The sequence below is a fragment of the Ylistrum balloti genome, unplaced genomic scaffold, assembly GCF_031769215.1.
Source record: "Ylistrum balloti isolate Yb309-2 unplaced genomic scaffold, AGI_CSIRO_Ybal_v1 Utg370136, whole genome shotgun sequence".
Lineage (NCBI taxonomy): Eukaryota > Metazoa > Mollusca > Bivalvia > Pectinida > Pectinidae > Ylistrum > Ylistrum balloti.
Genome location: NW_026782145.1, coordinates 1100495 through 1119462, shown reverse-complemented (window position 1 = coordinate 1119462; position 18968 = coordinate 1100495). Strand labels below are relative to the sequence as shown.

Sequence of the window (18968 nt, the reverse complement as noted above, 5' to 3'; positions counted from 1 at the left end):
ACTGTCAAGGCCGATATCTTGCTTTGAAATCACCGATATCTTTATTTATCTATTTTGTACACATTTTTCCAGGTATGGATTGGACAAGAAAAATTAAACGACGCATTCGAGCTAACCAAGTTTAACTGTACATCCCGAACAAACAATTTGAAACCAAAGTGTACCGGAAAAACAGCAAGAAAAGATCAACATGTCAACATATTAAAAAACCAAATTCAGATTCAATAACAGTAGGGCAAAACATGAACAAAAGAAAGTACAAAGAGAATAAGATCAGGCGTTCGGGAAGAGTAAGCGTCTTCGGTCTCCTTGACGACACCCGTTATGCAAACTTTTCTCAATCCAATTATGTTACGTCACTTTCTCAAAATGAAAACAATGTATACAACAACGGAACCAACAGACAAACTAACGAGTATTACACACCCCAAGCTTCATATCACACAAAGAAATAAAGTGTTTCTCAATGAGATCATTATGACGACGTAAAACTTCACCATAATTTCCATCAACCTGCATCTTTGGAAACCCTATGTGACGAATTTGTCCGTCAGTTGACGATTTTTGCATGAAAATGATGATAATTGGAACAGACCCTTGAATATCGAATCAACTGCGACATGCACCGTAGGTTGGGGATGCAGGAATGTTAGTATCCAGAAATGGAAAATTCACCATAACAGCACCGTGCAAATATTGTAATACAAATTTCGGGTATTATGGTATCCATAAATCGGTGAATTGTTAGCTTAAAGTGAGCACCTACATTTTGTGGTCGTCACTACGTCCGCCGTCGTGAAAAGACCATTCCTGAACAGGTACGCGACAGTGATACTAGTTAACGGAACCATTAGTAACCAGAACTTCCCATGTATACCTTTTCCCTATTCCCTCGCCGTCTTTCCTTCTCCATGATGCGTTAAGTATAATATTACTAAATGATATCGAGTGCTAAAATATGTTTGAAATTGTGTCCTCAGGTATTATCTGAAAACATTGTGCATCGAAATGTTGAGCGAGAGCCCACTAAATTGCAATCGCTTGTGCCCAATCCCTTTGATATATTGTCAATAAATATGTTTAAATGAACTAACTATACCATTTCATTTTTTCGACTATATATTTATGACAAAAAAAAAATCGCTGATGGATAATCAGAAACTTTAAGTCGGATGATACATGTAAATTGTATGCCATCATCTTGAACTCATCTTTCCTCATTAGATGAAAAAAAAACAATAAAAAGGCATCATGAAAAATAATATTGTTTTCATTGTCTTCACATTTCTTTCTCGATTAACATTTTTTACTGTGTGCAGATCAGGACCGAGTTAGTTTGCTAAAAATAATGATGATGTAATATCATGGACGTGTTATAGAACATTGTATTATGTATGTCACTGGTAATGTAACACTTATACTATGAAGAATTAAATTTCGATTTTACAGATCAATCTAAAGAATTTAGCATTCATCGTGACAAGTGATCTGGTACTGTATTTATAGTTTAACAGTTAACACTGCATTGTAGACAGGAGTTAAGTGTGTTACATGCCCTAGGGACCTCTTATTTGAAGAAAAAATTCGGTAGCTATTTCAAACCCTTTTCTTAAATTCTCTTTCTTGTACTATTATTTCTGCTAAATTTCTTCGGATATATATGGGATAACATATTTATTAGATGGTGACAATATCACTCAGATAATTAAAAATCGATTTATGTGTGTCAGTGAAACCGGAAGTTATTTTAGTTTGGTCACATGACCAATGATGGCGGACAGCGATGATAGCAGCCCACCCTCCTCTCCTGACATTCGACAAGATGACCTGGGACCCAGGGTTGTGACAATCACAAAAACAGAGACAGGATTTGGTTTTAATGTCAGAGGTCAAGTTAGCGAAGGGGGAGTGCTGAAATCGATCAATGGGGTACTGTATGCACCCCTGCAACATGTCAGTGCCGTACTGGAAGGTGGTGCAGCTCAGAGAGCAGGCATACGGAAGGGAGATCGAATTCTGGAAGTGTAAGTATTCTACCTACTAACACATATTCATGATTTGACATCATTCCGATTTTAACCTCACATATGTTTCTTAGGTTACGATCGTTACAACCCTATATAGATACTCAAATGCAAGTCTGTAGCTGTTCTAGAGTTGTCAGTTTACTACAAACTTAGTACAGATATATAATTAGATTATCGTTGATATTGAACACAACTGTTAGCTTGTTTTGTCACATATGTAAATCAGGGTTAACTTTCATTTTATATGAACTGTACTGAACAAACCTATACTATTTTACACTATGTGCCTTCTAACTATAAGCGAGTGAGTATAAATTAAACACATATACAGAACAGGCAACTGTAGTATAATGTTTTATGCTGCTTTTCAACTGAAAATTGAACCAGACTGTAACCAAATACTATAAAATGAACACGTTGTCAACTTTATAAAGGGAAAGTCCCTCAAGATGGATTAAGAAAGACAGCTTTAATACTACAATAATATGTACTGTTTACATTTTAACTGCCTCTTTTAAGGTTATAGTCATTTGATGGCATCAGTCAGTAACAGGGAGGAAGAAGTGAAAATAGCTTTGCTGAGAATCAAATAAGTGAATCCAGTCATTTAAATCAGATGATATATCAGATTATCGATACTAAACAAAAGTCAAGTCCCTTCCATCAAAGAATACCAGGCTACTTGTTCCAGTAATCTTGTATATGCTATATGACTGTTATTTTAACAGGAACCTGTATAGATCTTTACCTGAATATCTTTAGTATCATAAAAGATTATTGTAATATTAAAATAAGTTTAATAATTTATATCTGGTACAGTCTGAAATTGTCACTTTTTTGTTTCTGTTGTAAGTAACTTGTGACTTAAGGATGTTGTAAACTGTTGATATATCAGATTGATGTAACATGTACACCGTGTGACCAGAGAATTATGTGTGTGATTATCACAAAGAACATCCATGTAATATTAATTACATACTGTGTAACCTTCTTCAAATAGCTTCTATCACATATGATTTTTCACATGCTGATTAATTAATGTTATCAAATGTGGTGCTTATTTGTGATGCCCTTGGGCTTCTTATGTGAATTTGCTACTTTACGGCAGGTTATCATCCTGTTCATCTGGCTCCTCATTCATCTGTTTGTAAATCAGACCATTTATTTGTCTGTCCATTTATCTGCACACTAATCACCATGTTTGTCAGCCTGTTCATTCATTATCCATTTAACACGCTGTTCATGTGTCTTTCCATTTATCTTTCTTTTGATCACCCTGTTTATCTGTCTGTCCATTCATCTATCGGTAACATCATTCATCTGGCTCCTCATTCATTTGTCTCTCCATTAATCTATATGTTAATCACACTATTAAACATTATGTCCATTTATCTGCCAGCTAATCACCATGTTTATAGGTGTGTTCATTCATCTATCGGTAACATCATTCATCTGGCTCCTCATTCATTTGTCTCTCCATTAATCTATATGTTAATCACACTATTAAACATTATGTCCATTTATCTGCCAGCTAATCACCATGTTTATAGGTGTGTTCATTCATTATCCATTAATCATGTCTGTCCATTTATGTGTCTGTTAATTATCCTGTTCTTCAGTCTTTCATTAATCAATCTTTCCATTCATCTATCTGTTCATCACCTTTTTCATCAGATGTAAATCAAGATGAACTTATTTTACTTAGGTATGCAATGGGAACGTGCAATGTTAATTTAACTAATTATAAAATATGAGTATGTACATTTGTTGATCAAGACAAAGAATTACCCAAATGGAATAAAAGCTCTTAACATTGATACTATTTTTAATTGATTTCTTTGCCTCATCATCTTCAGGTGGTGGGGTATTAAAATTGCTTTTCATCCATGGTCTGTCCACCTATCTATCCTTTTCTCTGTCTTTCAGCAATTCTTGTGATTTCTGTTTCTGGAGAAGCATGTCACTGGATGGATTATTCTCAAATTTTATATAGTTTGTCTTGACATCTAGTTGTGCATGGTCCACTTTGATTGTTGGAAAAACAATATGACTGACAACTGGCCATTATGTATTTTGACAATGAAAGATTGCTATTGCTGTTACCCAAGAAATACTGGTAGGTTCATCTTGGTCAATTTTTATGCACTTTTGATTTTGGGACATGATGAGAAAAGCAAAATAGGATATGGAAGGTCATCTTTGATTTTGACTGGAAAGATTGGTATTGTAATTTTTTAGGAAGTTTCTAAATTTTTATACATAGTTTCCCCTTGGTTACTAGGTGTGTGCTTTTGGTTTGTGGACTGATTAGCTAAACAAAATGACCTTCAAGGATTATGATTATTACTACTAGTTCTTCTTAGAATTATGAGAAAAAAGGAGACATTAAGAGATAAAAGGGAAACATTAAGAGATAAAAGGGAGACAGAGAAAAGGAAAGAAAATATCCAACATTTAAAGAACAAATAAAGATAAAACAATGATGGGTGCCCTCGTCCCTCTGGGATCTGTTGTAAAGAGACATAAATCCATCTTGAATAATTTGTAAATCTGATAGTCTTGAAATGTGAACATCTTGACAATTTACCGATTATGAAATTGTTGGGATTAATATGGGATAAAAGATATAATGTGTTATAAGACAACGCTGTGTATTACAGCTTCTGTGGCCTACATGCCTGACTTTTGAGTTGGTATAGAGTGTCTTAACTGATATTTATTCACTGGCATTGGGTCTTCTCATTAAGAACATTCAGAGTTTATAACCTTCATTGGAATGTCTTTGAAGTCTCCTATACAGGTATAGAGACAGAAAACCTGACTGATGATGGAAAGTTCACAGCATGTGTTCAGACTGTCTCTAATCAACACTCAAGTGTTGAAGTACAGACTATTGGTAATGTTATTTATAACACACAGCTATCAGTAGGATTAACTTTCAATGTACCCAGAGTCTTGTTGAAAGTGATGAATATTTGCCAAAAATGTTTATACACTGTACAACATAAAACATGCTGATGTTGTATTTGTTTTGCTGCCACAGAATTAACAACAATCAAATGTTACAATAATTTTTTTTCATTATGCAATGTGGGTCAGATGAATGACCTTGACTTACTTTCAAAGTCACACTGGTCAAATGTGTTCAAGTTTTCAAATAACTGCAATTCAATAACAAAATAACCAAGATAGCTGATGTTGACTCTGTAGCATGCTGAGATGAAGGGCTCCCATGTTTGTTCAAATGAATAACCTTGAATTGCTTTCAAGGTAACATGGGTCAAATGTGTTAAAATCTTCAAACAACTTCTATATATACCTGATAACGAAAGGCCCAACTGATGTTTGTAATGATGGCTGCAGGGATGAAGGCCTCTGCAGTTTATTCAAATGAATGGCAACAAATTACTGTCAAGGTTACAAGGGTCAGATATGTATAAAATCTCCATACAACTTTTACGTATACTCAATAACCAAAGGCAAAGGCTACTGATGTTATACTGAAATGAAGGGCTTACAGGTTTGTTCAAGTGAATGACCTTGACCCACTTTCAAGGTCACAGGAGTCAAGCATTTTAAAATCTTATAATAATTTCTGCTTAGTAATCAGAAGGCCAAGGCTACTGATGTTATTCTGGGATGAAGGGCTACCTAGTTTGTCAAAATGAATAACCTATTGATGTCACTTTTTTATAATTCCTAATAAAGTTTGGATAATCAAACAAATTTGGGTGCTGAAAAATAGGTGTTTACGTACTGTGCCACTACATATTTCGCTGTGATCACATGGGTTCATTTTACAAATGACCTGCCTATTTAAAAATAAAAAACTGTATGGTGATGTTATCAGTTCATAATTTGCAAGGAGTTTCTGTCCTAAAATGAGTGGTCAAACTGGACATTGAAATCAAATTTGAATATAGGAATAACATAGAAATGTAACTGGAAGCTTATGAAACATACTCAATCAATAGAAAAAAAATATGGTTTTACTGTGATGTCCCTTTGATAAAATGATAAAGTCTTCAGTATAAGCTGTATAATGGGTGAGCAATTCAGGCCCATTGGATCTTTTGTTATGTTATCTGATGAAATCATTTCATTGTCATCAAGGCCATGAAATGTCACTGTATTATCGTCACTGGAGACATTTGTTCAGAGGTCAGTTTGCCATTTTTCAGAATACTATTCTATTGAATAATTTGTGCCATATTGGGAATCATCCTCGTTGTCTGAGGTGTCCAAACAAGGCTGGAGACAGCTCTTCCAGAAAATTTGCAGTGAAAACATTCTATCTGATGAGATAAAAATATCACTTTGTACTATGAACAAAAATTTGCTGAAAGTAACTTCATTGTACAGTGCCAAAATAAGTAGGAACAATATATGTTTGTGAAACACTATGCCTACTGGTTGCAACAAAATTTAAATCACATGGTCAAAAATTTTAGTACCACCAGGAAATACTTATCACAAGTAAGATACATGCCAAATATGAAAGCCATGCCTTTTCAAATGTTGGTTACAGGTCACAGTTAAAGTTGCACAATAAAAATTTTTGGTACCACCTGAAAGGTCTTGTCACAAGGAACACACACATGCCAATTATGAAAGCCATACCACTTACAGTGCAATAGTATGGGCAAGGTTATTCTTGACAACAATTAACAAGCAGACAGCACAAAAGCAATATGTTTTTATTTTCAGATCTGGGGGCATTGATAATTCTTTTTACAGTGGGTTGTAAAAAGCTAAGGGAATATTGCCAATGTGGGAATTCAAGATATTTTGAATTATTTCTTTGTTTTGCAAAAATTATGTATCATAGCTAGCTAAAAGGATAAATTAATTTTTTTCACATAAAATGAAATGTAAGACTAATTGTGATAAAAGAATAGATTTATTAAGATAGCATTGAAGAATTTTGCAAAGTAATTTTACCAGTTTCTTTGGCCTGTGTAGATTCCTGTGAAGTGAACAGGCTTGTCTGTGGTGGTAAAAATATGCCTGGTCCCATTTGATGTCAGTCAGTGTGTCTAATCCTAAGGTGATGGTAGGGATTGTGTTGTACGTCTCATCTGTGACAAAGTAAATAACTGAATGTGCATAACCGAGCTGGAGTGTAATTCTTTGTATGGGATGAGAATTAGTTTACATGTCAATGGGTATACCTTTGACTGCAGCTTTGTGTATTTGATTTGTAAATGACTTATTGTACAGAGAAGTCCAATGAGAAAGACCTGTCATGTTCACCTTTTGCTATTGTATTATTGATTCAATATACATGGAGGTGGAGAGGGGTATAAGTAGACCATTAGTTATAATGATGTAATTTCAGATGAAGCTCATAATTGGTGGATGTTTAAAAAATACCCAGCTTAAATATTAATATTCTAGATATAGTTCTATGGAATTTGTGCACACATCACTGAATGAGGCCATGAATATAGTGAAATAGTTTTATTTTTACTAGCTGCAATAGACTCCCAAAGGTGTAGTGTTTAATGATTTGTGATTGAAGTGGTGCCACACAAATGTTTATGTTTACATTGATTTTGACATTTGATAGTTAATATTGTTTATATGTCCAATAACAAATATAGAACATTTAAAGAAAAGAATACAAACATTACGTAGTATAACTTGAAAGAATTCACCCCATTTCATTTTCACATTTTCGTCCACAATGAGGATGGGTGAATTTAAGATGGTGGTGAAAATTTGTTACGCTTATATAACCCCTTCGTATAATACTGTGGGTGAAAATATCATGGTGTACAATATATTTGTGTAACAATGGTATATTTCTTTATCATTTCTTTATGATTTTTTGTTGTTATTTGTATGCAAATTGCAGCTGAGTCATCAATTTTTACTTTTCATTTTTTGATAAAAAACCCCATCTAGATCCGTCCGTTTGATAGTGATTGGAAGAGTCAATGACAGCATGCCACCTTGTGGAAGGACTGTTCGAACTTTTTTTTTGTATAAATTGAATGTCTGTTTACACATTCACCTAGTGTGTGGATCACTGTCATTCAATGACATCATATAATATACATATATATAAACAATGAATAAATAAGGAATTTATCAATGGTAAAATATGTTATTTCATATTTTTACACATTTCTGTTGGTTTATGACGGTCCTACCCATGAATAAATTTTGAATGACTTGAAATGGTGGAAATGAGCTGTCAATGATGTCACATCATATCATGTAAGCTGTTACACTTAGTGATGCGGTATAAAATAATCATTAAATTATCAAAGTTATACACTTACAGTTGTATATCATTTTTGTTTTGAAACCTATCTAAGATATTCATCATTAACTTTGGTAAGAATATGTTTCAGTTTGCTGGTTTGAAAGTAAAACCTTTTTGCAACCCTGTCATGAATGTGTCATTCATTCAGTTTTGAAATGGTTTTTTTTTCATACCGACGTGAAACTGAAAATATTCTTATCAAAGCTTTACCGCTTACTGCATACTTAAATAGGTTTCTTGTGAGCCTTCAACACTAGCTATAATGTGCTGTATATTTACTTTGTAGAGCAGCTAATGCATAAAAATACCACATAGATGTTAACAGGTTGCTTGTTTTTAGTGAACATGTGAGAGAGGTATATAAAACGGATTTATTTAAATTAGGACGTTAAGGTTTAAGAATGTCATGATTTAATTTGGATGCTTTGTTGTTTACATAATTATCTATTTGTTTAAACAAAAAATTATATATATGATATTAAGGTTGTTAAGATGTCCTGATTTTTATTAAAACATAGACAATGAATTGGCATAAATAATGGTACAACTTTAGAACTGTGAAATAAACTCACTTCTGTAAATAAAGACAAGTAGATCACGTGTAGAGATATAACCTGTAGAGGGGTCACCTGTAGAGGGGTCACCTGTATAGGGGTAACCTAGAGAGTAATCACCTGTAGAGGGATCACCTAGAGAGTAATCACCTGTATAGGGGTCACCTAGAGAGTAATCATGTGTAGAGGGTCACCTGAAGAGGGATCACCTAGAGAGTAATCACATGTAGAGGGGTCACCTGTAGAGGGGTCACCTAGAGAGTAATCACCTGTATAAGGGTCACCCAGAGAGTAATCACCTGTAGAGGGATCACTTGTATAGGGATCACCTAGAGAGTAATCACCTGTATAGGGGTCACCTGTATAGGGATCGCCTAGAGAGTAATTACATGTAGAGGGGTCACCTAGAGAGTAATCATGTGTAGAGGGGTCACCTGTACAGAGATCACCTAGAGAGTAATCACCTGTATAGGGGTCACCTAGAGAGTAATCATGTGTAGAGGGGTCACCTGTATAGGGATCACCTAGAGAGTAATCACCTGTATAGGGGTCACCTAGAGAGTAATCACCTGTATAGGGGTCACACAGAGAGTAATCACCTGTAGAGGGGTCACCTGTATAGTGGTCATCTAGAGAGTAATCACCTGTAGAGGGGTCACCTAGAGAGTAATCATGTGTAGAGGGGTCACCTGTATAGGAGTCAACTAGAGAGTAATCACCTGCAGAGGGGTCACCTAGAGAGTAATCACCTGCAGAGGGGTCACCTAGAGAGTAATCACCTGTATAGGGGTCACCCAGAGAGTAATCACCTGTAGAGGGGTCACCTAGAGAGTAATCATGTGTAGATGGGTCACCTGTATATGAGTCAACTAGAGAGTAATCACCTGCAGAGGGGTCACCTAGAGAGTAATCACGTGTAGAGGGGTCACCTGTATAGGGGTCACCTAGAGAGTAATCATGTGTAGAGGGGTCATCTAGAGTGTAATCACATGTAGAGGGGTCACCTGTACAGGGGTCACCTAGAGAGAAATCACGTGTAGAGGGGTCACCTGTAGACTGATCACCTGTAAAGGGGTCATCTAGAGAGTAATCATGTGTAAAGGGGTCACAGGTAGACTGATCACCTGTACAGGGGTCACCTAGAGAGTAATCATGTGTAGAGGGGTCACCTGTAGGCTGTTTCCCTGTAAACTGATCACCTGTAGAGGGCATTGCATGAAATTGATTCTTCTGAAAATTTGGAAGTTACATAAAAAAAAAGGAGGAATTTGATTTGAGAGTCTGTATGCATGTTACATATAAGTCAATGGATGTACACCTAATTTAATATTCATTAACTTAATGGCTGGTCATGTCTGTTTACCCAGTGTGTGACTGTGTTTACAGATGTTAACAGTGGCACAGTTTTATATGTTGTGTACCATGGCTGTACCAATGTGGTATATGAAGATGCCATTGAAAATTCACAGAAGGTATCTTCAATACCGTGTCATCTATACACCATGTTCTAGGTAAATTATCAGGAAAACCTCCTTGTTGCTTATAATTACTGAAAGGTCTAATTAAATTAGTCAATGAGACATGCAAATTATAACGTATGTACTTTTCTAACACTTTCTGACCCCATGGATATTTCAAAGGTTGACCAGTATTACTAACATGAATTTTGTGGAAGGTAAAATAGGCAACAACACTTAATATAATATGGAATATTCGTGATAACTAACAATGAAATTTCCAGTATACTCTCCAGTTTATTATCGATCATTAGAGACAAGGAGACCAACCAGTTTATATAACTGTTCACATTTACAATTGTTACAACATGTAAATCCTGTGTCCTGGTTGATGTAAACACATTTAATATATATCTCCTGATTAGTATAGACCTTATACTAAGATAATTATACAATGGCAAATTTGTAATTTATTTTGGTTTTGAAGTCCACTTAGAATAAGATAGATGCGTAATCTTTGATTCATAAAGAATTGTTTGACTTCAGAATAAAACATTTTCTGACTTATAGCTGGTAAGACAAGACAGATGATGTAACAGACTTATGTCCAGGCAAGACAGATGATGTAATAGACTTATGTCCAGACAAGACAGATGATGTAACAGACTTATGTTCAGACAAAACAGATGATGTAACAGACTTATGTCCAGACAAGACAGATGATGTAAGAGACTTATGTCCAGACAAGACAGATGATGTAAGAGACTTATGTCCAGACAAGACAGATGATGTAACAGACTTATGTCCAGACAAGACAGATGATGTAACAGACTTATGTCCAGACAAGACAGATGATGTAAGAGACTTATGTCCAGACAAGACAGATGATGTAAGAGACTTATGTCCAGGCAAGACAGCTGATGTAACAGACTTATGTCCAGACAAGACAGATGATGTAACAGACTTATGTCCAGGCAAGACAGCTGATGTAACAGACTTATGTCCAGGCAAGACAGCAGATGTAACAGGCTTATGACAAAACAGATAATGCTTCAAGCTTTTGACCAGACAAGACAGATATTTCTACAAGCTAATGTCCGGACAAAACATGATGCTACAAGTTTATGTCCAGACAAGACAGATAATGCTACATGCTTATGTCCAGACAAGACAGATAATGCTACATGCTTATGTCCAGACAAGACAGATAATGCTACATGCTTATGTCCAGACAAGACAGATACTGCTACAAGCTAACGTCCAGACAAGACACATAATGCCACAAGCTTATGTCCAGACAAAGTAGAATTGCAAGCTGGTGGTTAGATATCCATACATCATTCAGGTTGCTGCTGCTGTTATGTGAAGATCCCAAAAAGCAGAGCAGGTGAAGAATTTCTAATCATTGTGGCAGGGAAAAGTATAAATTTACTGATGCAGTGGAATTTTCTAATTTTTTACAGAAATAAAGTGAATGTGGAAGGAGGCACACATAAACAAGTGGTGGACTTAATAAAATCTGGTGGTGACACTCTCACTCTCACAGGTATGTACATCTCATTCTCACAGGTACATATGTATGTACATTTCACTCTCACAGGTACATATGTACAGTCAAACTTCGATGTTTTGAAGTTCAAGGGACTACCAAAAAAACTGATACATGAAGACTCCAAATCGTCATTGTTGATTACACAATATTTCTACCTGAACGAACACAACAAATACCAAACATTTTCATTCATGAAAAAATACATAACTTTAAATAGAAATCAACAGGCAATGGATCATGTCACACAATATATGCATCCTACAGGTCAGCTTTAAATGAAACAACATGCAGCATAATAGTGGTCTTCACGTGTTACAGTAATTATTTTTGGACTGATTCATAAACATTATAACCACTAATGAATTTAAAAGAAAGCAAATTGATAGCATAATGCATTATGTCCAGAAACGACACCATTAACATCACACATTTTTGGTCGTAGAAATTACAAGAGTGTTTGCTGATCTTCTGACGAAGGCTAGCCTGAATCAATGGGAGAATACAAGATTGACAGATAAATCACTGTGTTTCTCATGCTTTTACACTTAAAACTAAAAGTAACACTTTGGGAATGAGTGAAAACATCATACAAGTGATAGATAGGATTTCCTCACATTGTTTTCAAAACTCTGTAAATTTGACCTAATTTAATGCCATTGCCACAATGGCAGCAGTGAACATCAAACAATGTCCCATTATCTTTGATTAAATATCATTGCTTGTAAGTAAGCAATTAAATTTTAATCTGTGTCCAGTCATTAATTAATCTCGTAACACAGAGCTAATGATAGCAGGCTATTGCAATCCCATTGTCAAGTAGCACTCTTCGTTGAAATGAGTGAAATTTTGCCACAGGGCAAAAATACCTGTACAGTGCAGGTAAATGTGTTCGAATCATGAGTTGTCAATGACTATGTTATCATAGCTTACGGTCTGTAAAACCTTTGATACATCAAACAGATTTGATTTATAAAAACTTCAATTCATAAGGGGGTAAGTTAGTAGTAATATATTTAGTAATAAACTTTGGGACCGGACAAAAACATTGATACATCAAGAAATTTGAACCATCAAAGTTTGATTCATAGAAGTGTGACTATGTACATCTCACTCTCACAGGCTGTTGCATCTCACTTCCACAAATACCTACATCTCACTCTCACAGGCTCTTACATCTCACTTCCGAAAATACCTACATCTCACTCTCACAGGCTCTTACATCTCACTTCCACAAATACCTACATCTCACTCTCACAGGCTCTTAAATCTCACTTCCACAAATACCTACATCTCACTCTCACAGGCTCTTACATCTCACTTCCACAAATACCTACATCTCACTCTCACAGGCTCTTACATCTCACTTCCACAAATACCTACATCTCACTCTCATTACATTTAGCTCATTTTCACTCTTACATTTCACACTCACTATTACCTATATCTTACAGGTAAGTCCATTTCAATGTTACATGTACACACATCTCACTCACAGGTATATTTATTTGACTCTCACATCTCACTCACAGGTATATTTATTTGACTCTCACATCTCACTCACAGGTATATTTATCTGACTCTCACACATCTCACTCACAGGTATATTTATCTGACTCTCACACATCTCACTCACAGGTATATTTATCTGACTCACACATCTCACTCACAGGTATATTTATTTGACTTACACATCTCACTCACAGGTATATTTATTTGACTCTCACATCTCACTCACAGGTATATTTATTTGACTCTCACACATCTCACTCACAGGTATATTTATCTGACTCTCACATCTCACTCACAGGTATATTTATCTGACTCTCACACATCTCACTCACAGGTATATTTATTTGACTTACACATCTCACTCACAGGTATATTTATCTTACTCTCACACATCTCACTCACAGGTATATTTATTTGACTCACACATCTCACTCACAGGTATATTTATTTGACTCACACATCTCACTCACAGGTATATTTATTTGACTCACACATCTCACTCACAGGTATATTTATCTTACTCTCACACATCTCACTCACAGGTATATTTATTTGACTCACACATCTCACTCACAGGTATATTTATTTGACTCACACATCTCACTCACAGGTATATTTATTTGACTCACACATCTCACTCACAGGTATATTTATCTTACTCTTACAGGTATGTACATCTCATCCTCACAAACACCTCCTTCTCCCACTCTTACAGCAATGCACATTTCATTTATCACACCTAGTAGGGTGTACATTTCACACTCTAACACATACATCTCATCCGGAGACTTACTGGTACATACATCTCATCCTGACACTTACTGGTACATACATCTCATCCTGACACTTACTGGTACATACATCTCATCCTGACACTTACTGGTACATACATTTCATCATGACACTCATTGGTATACATCTCATCCTGACACTTACTGGTACATACATCTCATCCTGACACTTACTGGTACCTACATCTCATCCTGACACTTACTGGTACATACATCTCATCCTGACACTTACTGGTACATACATCTCATCCTGACACTTACTGGTACATACATCTCATCCTGACACTTACTGGTACATACATCTCATATTGACACTTACTGGTACATACATCTCATCCTGACACTAACTGGTACATACATCTCATCCTGACATTTACTGGTACATACATCTCATCCTGACACTTACTGGTACATACATCTCATCCTGACACTTACTGGTACATACATCTCATCCTGACACTTACTGGTACATACATCTCATCCTGACACTTACTGGTACATACATCTCATCCTGACACTTACTGGTACATACATCTCATCCTGACACTCATTGGTATACATCTCATCCTGACACTTACTGGTACATACATCTCATCCTGATCCTGGTACACTCATCCTGACACTGGTATACATCTCATCCTGACACTCATTGGTATACATCTCATCCTGACACTTACTGGTACATACATCTCATCCTGACACTCATTGGTATACATCTCATCCTGACACTCATTGGTATACATCTCATCCAGACACTTACTGGTACATACATCTCATCCTGACACTCATTGGTATACATCTCATCCTGGCTCTTACTGGTACATACATCTCATCCTGACACTTACTGGTACATACATCTCATCCTGACACTCATTGGTATACATCTCATCCTGACACTTACTGGTACATACATCTCATCCTGGCTCTTACTGGTACATACATCTCATCCAGACACTTACTGGTACATACATCTCATCCTGACACTTACTGGTACCTACATCTCATCCTGACACTTACTGGTACATACATCTCATCCAGACACTTACTGGTACATACATCTCATCCTGACACTCATTGGTATACATCTCATCCTGGCACTTACTGGTACATACATCTCATCCTGACACTTACTGGTACATACATCTCATCCTGACACTCACTGGTACATACATCTCATCCTGACACTCATTGGTATACATCTCATCCAGACACTTACTGGTACATACATCTCATCCTGACACTCATTGGTATATACACTCACTGGTATACATCTCATCCTGACACTTACTGGTACATACATCTCATCCTGACACTTACTGGTACATACATCTCATCCTGACACTCATTGGTATACATCTCATCCTGACACTTACTGGTACATACATCTCATCCTGACACTTACTGGTACATACATCTCATCCTGACACTTACTGGTACATACATCTCATCCTGACACTTACTGGTACATACATCTCATCCTGACACTCATTGGTATACATCTCATCCTGACACTCATTGGTATACATCTCATCCTGGCACTTACTGGTACATACATCTCATCCTGACACTTACTGGTACATACATCTCATTCTGACACTTACTGGTACATACATCTCCTCCTGACACTCATTGGTATACATCTCATCCTGACACTTACTGGTACATACATCTCATCCTGGCACTTACTGGTACATACATCTCATCCTGACACTCATTGGTATACATCTCATCCAGACACTTACTGGTACATACATCTCATCCTGACACTTACTGGTACCTACATCTCATCCTGACACTTACTGGTACATACATCTCATCCAGACACTTACTGGTACATACATCTCATCCTGACACTTACTGGTAGATACATTTCATACTGACACTCATTGGTATACATCTCATCCTGACACTTACTGGTACATACATCTCATCCTGACACTTACTGGTACATACATCTCATCCAGACACTTACTGGTACATACATCTCATCCTGACACTCATTGGTATACATCTCATCCAGACACTTACTGGTACATACATCTCATCCTGACACTTACTGGTACCTACATCTCATCCAGACACTTACTGGTACATACATCTCATCCTGACACTTACTGGTACATACATCTCATCCTGGCACTTACTGGTACATACATCTCATCCTGACACTTACTGGTACATACATCTCATCCTGACACTCATTGGTATACATCTCATCCTGACACTCAATATTTTGTAGCTTACTGACTACAATACTTTGTAGGTCTACGATACTATGTATGTATTGTGTACAATAATAATGGTTAAATGGTCTCATGTTTTGAGCTGTCTTCCTTTAGAATAAGACATTTTGTAGCTCACTGACTACAATACTATGTAGGTCCAATGTCTACAATACTATGTATTGTGTACAATAACAATGGTTAAATGGTCACATGTTTTGAGCTGTCTTCCTTTAGAATAAGACATTGAGGTATGATATTTTACCTGTAACATTTTGAAAGGAAAGGTTTTATGTTTAGCTTAGCAAAGATGACAGCCACCTGAATAGAATTTTCTGAGAAATGTTTACACTTCATAATGTGTACATTGATTGAGTAATTCAGGCCCTTCAATTTACAAAGCTGGTAAGAAAAATGGAAAGGAATATTAAAAGTCTTAGATATATGTATTCAACTTTAGGAGTGGATGTGTTACAAGTACATCTGTATAAGTATGGTTATTTGTTATTTACATGTATAATTTTACCATTTAGAATTCATGTTATACTACCAAGAACAGTTACATGGAAGTCCCAGCTCAAATTACAGTATCTAAAGTAATTAACACTGGACAAGACCTGTGGTTGAAAACATTTGTTAAGTTAAAGCTTGAATTTAATCAGGGGGAATTCATAATGAAAGTCTTTTTATGTTTTTGAGTTGTTTGAGTGAATTTGTTTGCTCTAGAAATATTTTTTCTGGTGTTCTTGTTTGTAATGTGATAAATTGAATTTGTGGGTTGGAAAATCGACTTTTATGTTTTTATTTGTTTGCAGTGATATCAGTCCCGGAACAGGTAGCTGAGCGGTTGGAGCCAAGTGACGATTCCTCAGGTCCCTCATACATAGATTACTCAGAGCGACGTTCTCTCCCGATATCTATACCGGACTACCAAACTGTGGAAAGTAACGGAGAAAAATTTGTGGTGAGTAGTATATAAAATTATATTGTACAGGTGTAGAAACTGTCCTGAATGTACAGGATTCCAGGTGCATGTTGTCTCTGTGGTCAGTTGGTCTTTTTTTGGAAAGTAACATTTCAGGCATAAATTGTTACAGACATGCTGATATTTAATACAGGCCTTGAAAGCCTTTACCAAAAAGTTTTAGCTCACCTGGCTTGAAGGACCGGAGGGGCAAGGCCCAATAGGGGTTACAGAGAAAATTATTTAAAATCCTTCTCCTCCTGCAGGAATGATAGAATTTTGCCCAAATTTCGTCAGAAGCATTGTTCTGTGAAGGGAAATCAATTTTGTATAAACTGTGGGTCTCGCCTTCATAGGGCTGGAGGGCCAAGGCCCAGTAGGGAAAATAAAGTAAGTTCTTAGAAATCCTACTCCTGTGTGGGGTTGTCAACTCTAGCCTGCTAAAGATCCCACAGTAACTTTTCATAAAATGAGTAGACGTGATAACGCCAGTCTAGGAGTCTAGGGATAATGTCTGCCTATACAATTATTTTCAAGACATTAGACAGACTTCAAAATTACCCTAACAAACCAAATCTAGATAGGCTCCCAGCTCTTCCTTTCAGCTTATTATCCATCTGAGCCATCTTCTAAAAGTAGTAAAATCAAACGATCACCTCTACAGATGGTTACATCCCACTGAGGGGGATGCAGTTTGCCCCCTCACGTCACCAGAACACCGACATTCATCCCACTGAGGAGGATGCAGTTTGCCCCCTAATGTCACCAGAACACTGACGTTCATCCCACTGAGGGGGATACAGTTTGCCCCCTCACATCACCAGAACACTGACGTTCATTCCACTGAGGGGGATGCAGTTTGCCCCCTCACATCACCAGAACACTGACCTTCATCAGTGAGATGAAAAACCTGTCAACCAACCAACCAAGTAGGGATGAATGGATATTTTCCAAATTTAGTCTGAAGTTTTCTTGGGTGAAGCAGAACCAGTTTATTCCAGCCTTCTGGGGCAGGAGTAGCAGGGCCCAGTTTGGGAAATAGAGTAAATTCTTTTAAATCCTACTCCTCCATTATTAAAGATGGGGTAAAAAGGCCATTGTTAAAGAATGGCCTACTGAAGCTGTTGTTGAAGATGGATCTACCACAAATGATGTTATTAAAGGTTTGGTTTCTCAAGCCATTATTAAAGTTGGGGCTACTAAATCTATTACTAAAGCTTATGCTACAAAAACCATTATCAAAGGTGGGACCACAAAAGCTGTTGTTGAAGGTTGAAGATGGGGATTACTACAGAAGCCAGTATAATAGCTGGAGCTATTGAAAACAGGGTTATTTAAGATAGGGAAATGACAGTATTAAAGATAAGATGGTAAAAGCTGTTGTCTAAGCTGGGACTACAAAAGCTGTCATTAAAGGCAATGTGGTAAAATCTAAAAAATATCATGGCGTGGCGCTTCACTTTTGTGTAGGAAGGGATAAGTGCAGATCATGTAACAAAACTTCCCATTATTTATGTAAAATATAATGTCATTGATTTTCTACTGATAAGGTCGTTCACAATACACCTCACTGCAGATTCCTGTAAAACGATTGCTAATGGTTTGCTGTCCAGTGTGACTT

General features: G+C 36.5%; 1 protein-coding gene across 1 annotated transcript in view; it reads left to right on the top strand.

The window, feature by feature from the left end:
- The first annotated feature begins 1767 nt into the window (after positions 1-1767).
- LOC132550621 (sorting nexin-27-like) overlaps positions 1768-18968 on the top strand; it is a 32900-nt gene continuing 15699 nt past the window's right edge. The window contains exons 1-3 of the mRNA XM_060214713.1: positions 1768-2024; positions 11773-11855; positions 17199-17347. Coding sequence (XP_060070696.1) covers positions 1768-2024; positions 11773-11855; positions 17199-17347 — 489 coding nt within the window. The remainder of the gene's footprint in view (positions 2025-11772; positions 11856-17198; positions 17348-18968) is intronic.